At 41.6% G+C, this 13,362-nt stretch overlaps 1 protein-coding gene across 2 annotated transcripts in view; it reads right to left on the reverse strand.

The window, feature by feature from the left end:
- Nucleotides 1-3,241: 3,241 nt before the first annotated feature.
- The window catches only part of LOC101653195 (zinc finger protein 14-like), a 23,186-nt gene continuing 13,065 nt past the window's right edge, over nucleotides 3,242-13,362 (reverse strand). The window contains exons 2-5 of one of the 2 annotated variants that reach the window (XM_045300174.1): nucleotides 11,526-11,649; nucleotides 9,175-9,301; nucleotides 8,248-8,405; nucleotides 3,242-3,708 (exon numbers count right to left, since the gene is read on the reverse strand). In XM_045300174.1, coding sequence (XP_045156109.1) covers nucleotides 3,620-3,708; nucleotides 8,248-8,405; nucleotides 9,175-9,301; nucleotides 11,526-11,649 — 498 coding nt within the window. In that variant the 3' untranslated portion in view covers nucleotides 3,242-3,619. Of the gene's footprint in view, nucleotides 8,406-9,174; nucleotides 9,302-11,525; nucleotides 11,650-13,362 lie in introns of both variants that reach the window. The other variant, XM_045300173.1, reaches the window with a different exon arrangement.

Below are 13,362 nucleotides of genomic sequence, written 5' to 3' on the forward strand. Positions count from 1 at the left end.
GGAACCCTCCAAAACCCACAGCCATCCAGTTGCATCCAACCCAATTCTGACTCAGCGACCCGCTAGGATGGGGTACAATTGCCTCTTGTTGGTTTCCAAGGCTGTCACTCTTCACAGGAGTAGAAAGTGTTGCCTTTCTCCCACGGTGCAGCTGGTGGTTAACGGCCCAGGCTTAATAGCTAGGCACTAGGGCTCCTAAGTCCCACCCATAGCGACCCTATACCGGGTGTCCGAGGCTATCAATCTTTATTAGAGCAGACATGCTGGTCTTTCTCTCTAGCAGGGGCTGGTGGGTTTGAACCGCCGGCCTTGAGGTTAGCTAGCCAATGCTTAATTGACAGCGTCAGGCATTGCTCACGACCACCTTACTTTCTGTAGGACCAATGACACTAAACAAAAGCCCTGTCTGCAAACGTCCAGGAAACAAAGAGGAGGCCAGGGGCAGGCGCCGAAGGCAGTAGGGGAGAGGGGGGCACTAATTCGTCAGGCCCACTAGCCTGAGCTTCAAATGGGATTCTTGATCGCATTTCTTACAAGCCCCCAGGAGATGCTGACCCCGCTGATCCGAGACCCACATCCACTCAGTGAGGATTTCCACCTTTTACCTGTTAAAGCAGCGGGGCACACAGGCCATCCCACCTAGTGGGCGGTGCAGAGCAGCTCCGCCCCTGGGGGCCGGGATCGCGAAGGAGGCGGCGGGAGGTCCCGGTGCAGACCGGCTACAGAGAGCCTCCGAGCTCCGGGAGAGCCGGGGCCAGGAATACGCAGGGCCGCTGGCGCAGAGCACCAACACCCAACCAGCCCCTCTGAGATGCCCGTACTGCTGGACAAGGCAGGACGCCTAGGGGCTCAAACGCCTTCCTCGTACGACAGCGGAAGTGCAACGAAATAAAGCTTCCGGACCTTGAACCTGCAACTCCGACTCCGGGTCCTGCAGGGAAAAGGTTCCGTGAGTGGACCGGGAGGAGGACCCCCACCTAGTGGCCGTGGAGGTTCGTTCACTGCCTTCCCGTAGGACCTGGGTATCTCTGTCCTCTCCTATTTCCACGACAGAGAAAAGCCTAGGTTTTCTTGAAAGCTTATTTATTGTAAGCTTAAACGCACATATCTGTGCGATGGAAGATTTTCTACTTTTCTTGGGAGAAGAAAAACTTGATATTTGCACAGTTGGTAGACATTTGCATACGATCACGTATGCAAATATCAAGTTTCTCTTCAATAAAAAAGATTTTAAACCAGGTTCTTTAGAGAAATAATTTGCCCCTCATGTATACTTCCACAATTTTTGAACCACAGATGTCCATAAAACATTCTATCAGCTGGGATCAATGAAGGCTTATGATTATACAGTTAGCAGACCCATTTTCGTTTGTGGTTATAAACCACACTATCAGACGGAAATTCCAAAGAAAATTACAAAAAGTGTATTTCAGTAAATGGGAACTCATTTGAATATTGCGTTACTGTAAACAGTGTGATAACATTTTTATAAACCATTTGTGTGATGACACTAGAACTCTGACAATACCTTTGACATCCCCCTTGATCCAGCAGTAACTGAAGCTCAATAGGTCCTGTGAATTTCTAGGTTTCCAAACAAATAAATTACCTTTGCTTCACTTAGTTTCAGATGAATGTCTGTCACTTGCACCCAGGAGAGTCTGAATTCAAGGGGAAAATCTATTAGTATAAATTGGATTTCACATTGGTTTATTCATTTTCATGGACTACAGATTTATATGAGAGTTTTAATATCAGAAGGAAGTAGGGGGTAATAATTACTGAAATTGTTGTCAAAATACTTTTATAACCCTATTATCTATGAGCGCTATTTCCCTCCCGATATACATGTTTGTGTACTAACTATGTGTAACAAAAATAGGGAGGTCTTGCTGTGTTTTCAGAAGTAATATTTAAGTTCCAGGCAAAGCTGGTCTTATTCATTTCTCCAACGGAAATTTTACCATTGGAGAAAGAATAGATTTTAAGACCTAAGTTTGAAACATCTGTGTGGGGTTTAGACACGCTAACATCGAGGGACGCTGCCTGTGAAAGCCTCTGGAGATACAGTACTGCTATGCTAACTAGAATCCCCTCAAGCCCACAGCTAGCAGCTACAGATTCATTTTCTTAAGGAAACAAATCTAATTATCAGCTGGAAAGATATTTCTCAAAATAGTGTCTAAGGATCCGAGTGCTATACAGAAGCACACTGCTTTTCCCTTTTGTTCTGCTGTTAAGGTATATAAACTGTGAACATTTTGAAAACCGAGATAAATCTTGACACTTGAAAAATCAAGCTTCACAGTGCTTCCCTTCATAGGTAAGCTTTTGTTAAAAGCTTTGGTCTGATCAACCTGTTTTTTGGTTATTTTGTGTGTCTCTCATTTTTCACAATCCACAGTGAACAGTTTTGAGGGTGGTTCAGAGCCACTTAAGAGTCTGAGACCCCCGCTGTCATGTTTGAAGCTGCTCCAACCGCTGGCCTGGTGGGACGGTAGGTTTGGCAGTGCTCAGGATTCTCCCAAGTGGGTTTGGCAAAAGAAGGACCTGAGGGGAAACATGCTGGAATGGTCTCCTATGTTGGTGTAGGGGTCTTTGGTGAGTTGGCTACATGCATGGTGACCTCTGAGCACAGGCAAGCCTCCACGAGGCTAGCAGAACTGTGAGAAGGGATACATCAAGCTAGCCTAAGTAAGGACGGATGTAAGTTGCAGCAGCAGTCCAACTCACCACGCAATGTCAGTGAGTCAATTCCGACTCACAATGACCCTGGAAGACAGGGTAGGACTGTCCCTGTGGGTTTCTGAGGGAGACTGTGTGTGACTCTCCTCGAGTAGCAAGGCTAGTCTTTCTCCCTGGGAGCAGCTGGTGGCTTCCAATTGCTGACCTTGTGGCTAGCATCCCAGGTGTAACCAACTATGCCACTAGGGCTCCTTGAAGGGCTGTCAGATTAGTTACAGAAGCCCAACTAGAAACTGAGACAAGCCTTCAGTAATTAAAGAAGCTAAGTCAGAAAGGGATATGAGGTCCAGCATCTCCATAAGGGTAACGGATTCAGCAAATACCATGGAGTAAGCAAAAGGAGGAGAGACAGAATGCTCTGGCTCGCTGCTGTGTTGTACTAGAAGGAAAAAAGGGTGTCCCAACTAACAGCCTGCCCTACAACAGGGACCACTAGCCCGTGGGATCCTTTGAATGATGACAGTGAGGCAGAAGACACCATTTAACCGTAGAGGAGTCAGAGAAAGAGGTCTTTTATTCAGTCCAAAACAGACCAGACAAGGGGTGGGCAAATGCACCCTTACCCCTCACTAGTCAGACTTACAATTGACAGAGTAGAACAGCCTCATAGGGTTTCAAAGGCTATAATCTTTACAGAAACAATGCCACGTTTTTCCTGTGGAACGTTTTTGTAGGTTCAAACCGCGTTTTTGATTAGCAGTTGAGTGCTTACCCTCTGTGCCACAGGGTTTAGTCTCTATTGCAGCTGAATTAATCCATCTGGCAAATAAATTCCAACATAATCCCAAGTCTATAGCCTCCTGGAGGGTAGGATTTATGGGATAACAGAACAGATAGGATTGTATTGTCTGAACTAAACAAAATAATGCCACTGTTACCCATCTATACACAGCAGCTGCAAAGGATCTTGAGTGTAACAGACAATTCGGGCCTGTTGGTACAGTTGGCCTCCAGAGCCAAACCCTAGGAAACAACAGAAAATGTCCTAAAGATACTTTGTCAGTTGGTTATAATAAATGCAATATATTCTGATGTATTTTGGGGACAGCATACTATTTGTAAAAGAAACAAAGGATACTTCGCTAAAGGGAGCAGAACCCCCTTGAAATGGGACTTAATCCCTATGACTACCCCTCCTATGGGAGCCTGTATGTGTTATCCAATGCTGCTGTTAACAGAAATACCACAAGTGAATGGCTTAATGAACATTTATTTCCCCTCCATTTCAGAGCCTAGAAATCTGCAGAGTACCGCCTGTAGGGGGGTGCTATTCTCTGTGGGCTGTGGCGAAAGATCTGTCTCTTCAGCATTTACAGAACTCTAGCATGCTGCCGCCCCTTGGTGACCTTCGTGTACCCTGACATCGATCATCCTTTTGCTGCTTCCTTTCTTTTCTCTTCTTTCTTTCTTTTTTTTGAGGTCTCGTGCATCAAATTTACCCAATACAATGAATCATGTAATTTTTAAAATGCTATGCATTTTATTAACAATTTTTTACTGTAAGCTAGGGGGATCTACATTTTAGATAATCAACTTTGTATTGTACAGTTTAAACTACTAATCAAACCTCCTAATGCTTTACCCTCCTGGATTTCTCTAGAAGTGCTCAATAGTCTATGCCAAAAAAAAAATTGGATAGCTACTTGTCATCAGACACAAGAGCTCTGTAACCATACATATTCCTAATGCAAGCATTATCTGATAGTATCACCTACGCTACATGTGAGTAAAAGTTCGCTTAATAATGATTTCAGTAGTACACTGCCAGAGGAACTGCTAGGAATTCAACCCAGGCTTAGAAAAGGATGTATAATTAGAAATCATTGCTGATATCAGATGAATTTTGACTGGCGGGAAGTATCCAAATGGTATTTACAAACTATGCAGAAGCATTCAACTGTGTGAACCACAAGAAATGATATAACGATTATGCTTATGTGTGACCTGCTCAAGCATAAAAATGGGACAATGCATGGTTTAAAGTCAGAAAAAACGTGTTTTGGGCTTTTCTCCTTTTTCCCCATATTTACTCAATCTGTACACAGAGCTCTATTCTTCACATAGTCCTATTTATTGAATTGGAACACTCTGCTTACAGGAGTACCTCCCCGTTGAAAAGGAGCATTCATTCCTATGATTACTCCATTTGTGAGAGCCTGCTCAATAAACTGAACTATTTGGCGAATGGAGCATTAGATATGGAAGAGGATAGAAGCAGGTGTTGTACACAGGTGACACAACCTTATTTGCAGAAATTGAGAACTTGAGGCAATTACTAATAATCAAAAACAGTGTGGGTCATAAGAAATGATGCCTTTTAGTATGATAACAGTTTTCATAAGAAAAGAAACCTCAGAATTAGACCACAAGGCACATAGATTTTCTAAAAATACACCTAACAAAACATTTTCCAATTCCATAACTTCCACATGTGTAATTCAGTGCCACTCACTAGACTCTTCAGGTTGTATAACCATTATTCATATGGGATTCTTTTTCTTGCTTGGAAACTTTATGACCATGGCCTGGAGGAAATCTAGTCAATTAGCCTATTTCTAGTCTACCTGCTGGTGGCATCATGGGTTATGCATTGAGCTGCTAATCCCAAGGTCAACTGGATGACACCACCAGACCCTCCTCAGGAGAAAGATAACGCTCTCTACTTCCATCGAGTTTGACTCAGAAACTCTGAAGAGCAGTTCTACTCTGTCCTATAGGGTCATTATGAGCCAGAATTGAATCAGAGTGAGACACTGAGACAGTTGTGTGAGTAGCACATGGAGTCGTAAAAATTACCAGCAGCCATTCCAAAAATAGCAAAACATATTATTCTCTATTCACCTGAAGAAAAAGTAGAACCAGAACACCACGTAAAACCTGGATTCCAGGCCTAATGCTTCCATGAACTAAGGCCTCTCTTGTCACAAGACCAGAAAAAGAGGATGATGTCAGGTTACCAGTACTGAACAATTCAACCAAGGACTAACTAGATGAATCCTAATCTAAAAGGGGGGAAAATGTGTAACAGGATTTCATATTCTTATGAAGTCCAGACTTACTAGACTAAGACCGAGTCCTCCAATCTATTGCTTTGAGATCTTTAAACTCTGAATCAGAAAGATCTGAAGTAATCTTTCAACCAAACAGTTTAGTTGCATTTGTAAAGACTGTTTGATATATACATTACATTCTTTTAAAGAATTAAAATCACATTCTTTTAATGGGATCAAATTGAAAACAGTAACTCCAGAGCATAGATGAGAAATTCAGGGGGCAGCAAGCCAATGTTAATGGTGGTGAAGCAATTTGAGTAGAGAAAGAATAGTGACACATGATGTGGATCATAACAAACTAGAGATAACATTGCTAAGAATGGGAATTCCAGAACATTTACTTCATTGTTCTCATGTGGAACCTGTATACAAACCGAGAAGCCATGGTTGAAACAGGACAAGAGAATGCTGCATGGTTTAAAATCAGGAAAGCTGTGTGTCAGTTATATCATTTTACCATACATGTTCAATGTCAAGTTGAACAAATGAGAAGCTAAACTCTATGACAAAGAATCTAACATCAGGACAGGAGGAAGACTTGTTAACCTGTGATATGCAGATGACACACTCTTGCTTGGTGAAAAAGAACTTGAAGTCCTTACTGATGAAGATCAAATAATCCAATATGAATTACAACATAAGGTGCTCCTCTCCTTGTTCTGAACCCATCCTTTGCTCTGCTGTACTTGCTGCTGCTGCTTATTATCTTATGCTGCTCCTCTTACAGCATTAAGCTCTGTCTCCTATGTTTACATGGCTTTCTACACAGGGACCCCAATAATGTCAGGACATGCTCCACTCCGGCCTATCTTCTTGTTGGTTCTGATGTTCCCCTCCCCATATGAAATTGGTGCTTTAAACCTATTGAGATACCACTCACCTTATTTGCATATTCCCACTGAACCGTTTTGTAGGAGTTATATGACCATGGTTAGAAGGGCCATAGGACAGCAATTCACTGTACAGGAGGCTCACTCCACATGAGGTGTGAAAATTAACTAAGGCCTTTCCAAATTCATGAAGGAGCTCTGGCGGCATAGTGGTTATGCATTGGATTTTTAACAGTTCAAAACGACCGCTGCTCTGCAGCAGAAATCTGGCAGAATTCTGTAAATGATTAGTCTTGGAAACCCTCGGGCAGTTCTACTCTATCCTACAGTCGTTACTGACTCGATGGCAGTGAATTTGTTTTTTTTACCCCCACATTCATTATTATCATAAGGTGTATTTTCATGGAAATTCCTAATGTGTTTACGGAAGGATGAGAAACAACTAAAGGCTTTTTCACATTTCTTACATTCATAAGGCTTCTCTCCACTATGAGATCTTACATGGTTAGTGAGGTGTGAGGACTGAAAAAAGGCTTTCCCACATTCCTTACATTCATAAGGCCTCTCACCACTGTGTGTTCTTCTATGAGTAGTGAGGTGAGAGGACCGACTAAATGATTTCCCACATTCTTTACATTCATATGGCCTGTATCCACTGTGAGTTCTTATATGGCCAGTGAGGTATGAGAACCGACTAAATGATTTCCCACATTCTTTACATTCATATGGCCTGTACCCACTATGAGTTCTTATATGGCCAGTGAGGTATGAAAGCAGACTAAAGGCTTTCCCACATTCTTTACATTCATAAGGCTTCTCTCCACTGTGGATTTTCACATGTCTAGTGAGTTGTGAAAACTGACAAAAGGTTTTCCCACATTCTTTACATTCATAAGGCTTCTCTCCAGTATGAACTCTTACATGTCTAGTAAGCTCTGAAAACTGCCTGAACGCTTTCCTGCATTCCTTACATGCATAAGGCCTCTCTTCACTGTGTGTTCTGATATGGGTGGTGAGGTGTGAAGATCGACTAAAGGTTTTCCCACATTCCTTACATTCATACGGCCTCTCTCCACTGTGGGACCTTAAATGTACAGTTAGAGATGATGCACGACTAAAAGCTTTCCCACATTCCTTACATTCATAAGGTTTCTCACCACTGTGAGTTCGCATGTGTGAAGTGAGGGAAGAGGGGAAACTAAAGGCCCGACCACATTCCTTACATTCATATGGCCTCTCTCTGTTGTGAGTTTGCATATGTGTACGGAGGAATGAGGAGCAACTAAAGGTTTTCCCACATTCCTTACATTCAAAAAGTCTCTCATCACTGTGTGATTTTATATGTCTGTATACACTTGAGAGGTGACTAAAGGCTTTCCCACACTCCTTACATTCGTAAGGTCTCTCTCCACTGTGACTTCGTATATGTGTGCTGAGAGGTAAGGAACAGCGACAAGGCTTCCCATCATCCTTACATTTACAAAATTTCTCCTTCACATGAGGTTTTAGGTAAAAGAAACAAGCGCCATCTTCTCCACATCCTTTAAAATGGTAAGGTTTATACCCTGTGTGAGATCTGATGTGATGTTTAAATGCTGAATGATCCATGAAGCCTTTACCATTCTCAAGGAATTCAAACGGATTTAAAACGGCAGGAGTTTTGTTGAGATTAGTAAGATTTCCAATGGAGCCGAAAGCTTTTCCATGCTCACTACTTGCTTCACATCTATTGTCTTTACCATCTTTTCTTCCACAAAGGCTATCTCCTGCATACATTCTGTGAAAAATGGAAATCATTTTGTTAGAATTAAATTTGTAACCATTCACAATTGTGTCTGTTTTCTACCCTGAGTTGTTTCATGTTGCATAGGCTTAATCATCTCACATGTCACTACCATTACATTCACATAGCCTTTAACTCTGCGGTTCTCAACCTGTAGGTCATGACCCCTTTGGGGGTCAAAGACCCTTTCACAGGGGTCGCCCGATTCATAACTGTAGCAAAATTAAAGTTATGAAGTGGCAACAAAAATAATTTAATGGTTGGTGGGGGGGTCACCACAACATGAGGAACAGTATTAAAGGGTCGCAGCTTTAGGAAGGTTGAGAACCACTGCTCTAATTAATGAAGCTTTGTAGTTTGGCACAAATGAAATATGTTTCAAATATTCAATGTCTAATTCACATGTATAAGGCTTTATATTTTCCACTTATGGAAATAGTGTGTTGTGAAAATTATGCAAACACACCATCTTGGAGGATTTTTATGCATGTGCACGTCGTGACACTTTAAGACTCTTCTGAGGCACTGCTTGCTCGCTTGCTCACTCACACACTGCAATCGAGTTGATGCCAACTCATAGCAGCCCTGTCAGACAGGGTTTCCGAGACAAGACTATAACTGTTTACGCGAGTAGAAAGCCCCATCTTTCTCCTGAGGCATAGCTGGTGGTTTCATACTGAAGTCCATGTGAATCCCAGCCCAATGCAAAACCAGTACACCACCAGGGCTCCTCACTGCTCACTGTCATGTGAGTAATTCTTACCTCATGTGCTGTTTCTGGTTGTTGTGCTGATGTTCAATGCCATGGAATTCAGAGATTTCTCCTAATATGGAGGAGCAGGTGTCATTCTTCAGAGTGAATGTATGTCTATTATTATCCTGTTTGAAAACTGACACAGAATATTAAGTGGCATTTCAAAAGAACCAACAAAACATTAAAGAATCTTATGAGCAACATAAATGCAAAGAAAGACTGGCTTTGAAGCACTTGGTAGTTACCTTAATTTGGCAATGGCAAATAGAAAGAACTAGTTGGCATTTTACCATTTCAGGAGGTAGCATATGAGCAAGAACCACTGGTGCTGAAGGGAGAAGTTCAAGCTGCAATGAATGCATTAGCCAAAAATTAGAATTGACAGAAGACCCATTGAAATGTTTCAGAAAGCTGAAGAAGCATGGGAAGCACAAAACCATCTGTGGCAGTTACATAACCTTTTCCCAACTTGAGCAAAGGGGTGGAGTCTAGACTGTCAATCAAGTCATAGCCTATGAGGCCTCTGTGTGGGTATTGGCCTTCTCCTGAGGATTCCAGGAACACCTGTTTTCTGCCCTGGAGGTCGGGCACACTCTGTTTCACATTTCCTGTTGACAAGTCACATGGAAACACATTGATGGACCCAGAGCCTTGGAGCTGGAGGAGCCACATGGATACGCATGCCAGCATGGAGATGCTTCCACCACCAGTGGAATTACAAGACTTTCCACCCACGGGCATGTGATCTTCCTGCAGTCAGCATCATTGCTTGGCTGCATGAATCTAAAGAGGAATTTAAGGCCTAGTCTGGGACACATGGGCTAATAACGGACGTATGGACCTGATCTGGACTGAGCTGGGATGTTTCTTATTATACAATTGGGCTTTGATATAAAGTTCTCTCTTACACATATATAAGCGTCAATGAATTTGTTCCTCTAGTCTACTCGGACTAACACACCATCTATGCCAGGAAATGTGGAAGACAGCTACTGGCCAACAGACTAGATGAAATCCATATTTGTGCTCTTCCCAAGAAAGGTGACCCAATAGAATTCACAAATTATACAACAATATCATTAATATCACACACAAATAAATTTTTGTTTAATATCCTCCTATAATGGTTATAGCAGCACATTGACAGGAAACTGCCAGAAGATCAGGTGGGATTCAGAAGAGGATGTGGAACAAGGGACATCATTGCTTATGTCAGATGGATCTTGGCTTGAAGCACAGAATATCAGAAAGATGTTTACTTGTGTTTCATTGATTACGTTAAGGCATTGGACCGTGTGAACCATAACAAACAGTGGATAATGGGAATTTGGGAACACTTCCTTATGATCATTCAGAATCTGTACATGGATCAAGAGGCAGCTGTGTGAACAGAACAAGGGAATACTTCAAGGTTTAAAATTGGGAAAGGTATGTATCAGGGTTGTATCCTCTCACCAAATTTGTTCAATCTATATGCTAAACAAATCATCAGAGAAGCTAGATTATATGAAGAGTGTAGTATAGTATCAGGATAGGAGGAAGGCTTACTAACCTGTGGTATGCAGATGACACTAACTTGCTTGCCAAAAGTGAGGAGGAATTGAAGCATTTGCTGATGAAGATCAAGAATTGGAGCCTTCACTATGGATTACAACTGAATGTAAGGAAGACCAAAATCTTCACAACTGGCCCAACAGATAACATCATGATAAATGGAGAAAAGGTTGAAGTTCTCAAGAATTCTGTCTTACTCTGGTCCACAATCAATGATCATGGAAGCAGCAGGAAAGAGATCAAAATGTTTATTGCATTAGGCAAATCTGCTGCACAAGCCCTCTAAAGTATTGAAGAACAAAGAAGTTACTTTAAGGACTAAGGTGCATCTGACCCAAGCAATAGTATTCTCCGTTGCATTAAATGCAAGTGAAAATTGTACACTGAATCAGGAAAATCATGGAAGAAACAATTCAATTGAATTGTGCTGGAGAAGAATATTGAATGTACCATGGACTGCCAAAAGGACAAACAGTTTTGTATTAGAAGAAGAAAGGCTAGGGTGTACGATAGAGGAAAGAATGGCAAGGTTTCATCTTACATACTTTGGACATATTATCAGGAGAGACTATGTCCTGCAAAAGGATATGATGTTTGGTAAAACAGAGGAGTGGGGGAAAAGAGGAAGGTCCTTGAGAAGAACTTACATAACGATTGCATCAATGGGCTCAAGCACAGAAACAATTGTGGAAATGGCGCAGTACCTTGCAGTGTTTCATTCTGTTGTGCATAGGATTGCTATGGGTCTACTCGATGGTACCTAACAACAACAGAGAACTACATAAGATAAATGAAACTATCCTTACCTGAGTCCAGGTTCTTCAAGGTTTCCACCATCACATCTCTGTAGAGTTTTCTCTGAGAAAAATCCAACAAAGCCCATTCTTCTTGGCTAAATTCCACAGCTACATCCTCAAAGACCACTGAGTCCTAAAATATCATACAGACTGAATCAGCAAGGTACCTTACCTATGGTGTGCAAAAGGATGGCGTAAGCTAACACAAATCTTCAAATGTTGGTAAGCTGGTACACTGTAAGCACCACTCAATCACAATTTAATGTCACACACTATACACGCAAATGTTCAACCTTTCATAGTACACAGCAAAGTTATTAGGAAAACTGGACTACCGTGACCAAAGTGTTCCAGAATGCATATGTTTCTGATAAGAAAGCCATGATGGCAGAATGGTTTTCAGAAAACAATTCTACCAAAATAATAAACCCAACATGTAAACAGAATTTTAAATGTTCAACTCATGACAGTGAGTGGAACATGGCAGTGGCTCCAAATTGTCATTGAGCGTGTTTGTATTAGGGATACAAAACCTCGCCCACCTCCCCCTACCCAGCCATGCTATGGAATGTTATGTTGACACCCCAAGACAGTCAAATCTTCCCACAATTCATCATCCCAATATTTTCTGGTTGTCCCCAAAAGTAAAAAAATCATAAATGATTTCACGTCTTTAAAAAATGCATTTACACTTTTATAAAAAAGGATGAAATGGGATTTCCTCCTTAAAAATGTTTCTAGAGCTACTAAAAACCTGGCATTTACAAAATAGTTGATAAGAATATTCCTCTGAAAAAAAAAAAAAAAGAATATTCCTCTGGATTGTACAAGATGATTGATAACAGGGCCAACTGATAAGACATGGTACATAAATATTAATCTGACTTGGCTTCTTTTTCTCCTGCTTCACCACAGGCTGGACTCCTCGTTTTCCATTTTTGACAAATAAATCTTTAGTGTCTTGGTTAGTAAATACCTTGAGCTTTTTCTTCACTGTTTCCCTACTGCTTGTACCTTTTGTCTGGATTTATCTTTTCCTGCTGCATTCTTGTGTTTCATCCTCACTTTTGCAGGCATAGGCTTTCCTGACAGTCTCACTAATCTCCTCTTGGGCTTCCTCCTTCACCAATCCTTCGCTGAGCAGACCTTCCTTTTGGGCCTATTGGCTGTGGGGAGTGCTTGCAGACGCCTGAAAACCTCGGGACACTGATGAGAGCTTTCTCCAAGCTGGGTTGCCTGGCCACTGTGCCTCTGACTGCCACCCAAGCTGCTAGGACCCGTGGTGGGGGAAGGTGGCAGAACTGGATGGAACTGGATTGGGATCCTATCTCATCATCCTGATTGTGGGATTCTTAGGTCATAAGTGTAACAATATTTCTAAAATACCAAACTTATCACTCTGTACGTTGATTATGATCTATAGAATGTTATTCCTCTGTTTACTTATGGTTCATAATAGGCAGGAAAATTAGTAGAAGGGAAAGAAATTCTCGATGAATCAAAGATCATGTCTACACTCATTGCTTTGTGGAAAAATCAAATTCATCTTCTTCCAAAACATCTACCAGAACACAAACCAAAATATACAGCACAAGCTAAACACAAGATGAGTAATTAATAATTGGGAAGGACTGAGGGATTGGAAGCTTTTTCTATTCACTCAACAAACACAGCAAGCATCAGAACCAAAGTCATATAGAGAAGTTCAGAATTAACTGACTGGAAATATACTACAACTGTGATTTACAGTGAACCCTCGTTTATCGTGGTTAATCGGTTCTAGACCCTACCGTGATAAATGAAATTCCGTGAAGTAGGATTCCTTATTTGTAAATCAAATATTTTC

This window comes from Echinops telfairi, unplaced genomic scaffold (genome assembly GCF_000313985.2).
Source record: "Echinops telfairi isolate 266 unplaced genomic scaffold, ASM31398v2 ScPeMD7_7459;HRSCAF=8497, whole genome shotgun sequence".
NCBI lineage: Eukaryota > Metazoa > Chordata > Mammalia > Afrosoricida > Tenrecidae > Echinops > Echinops telfairi.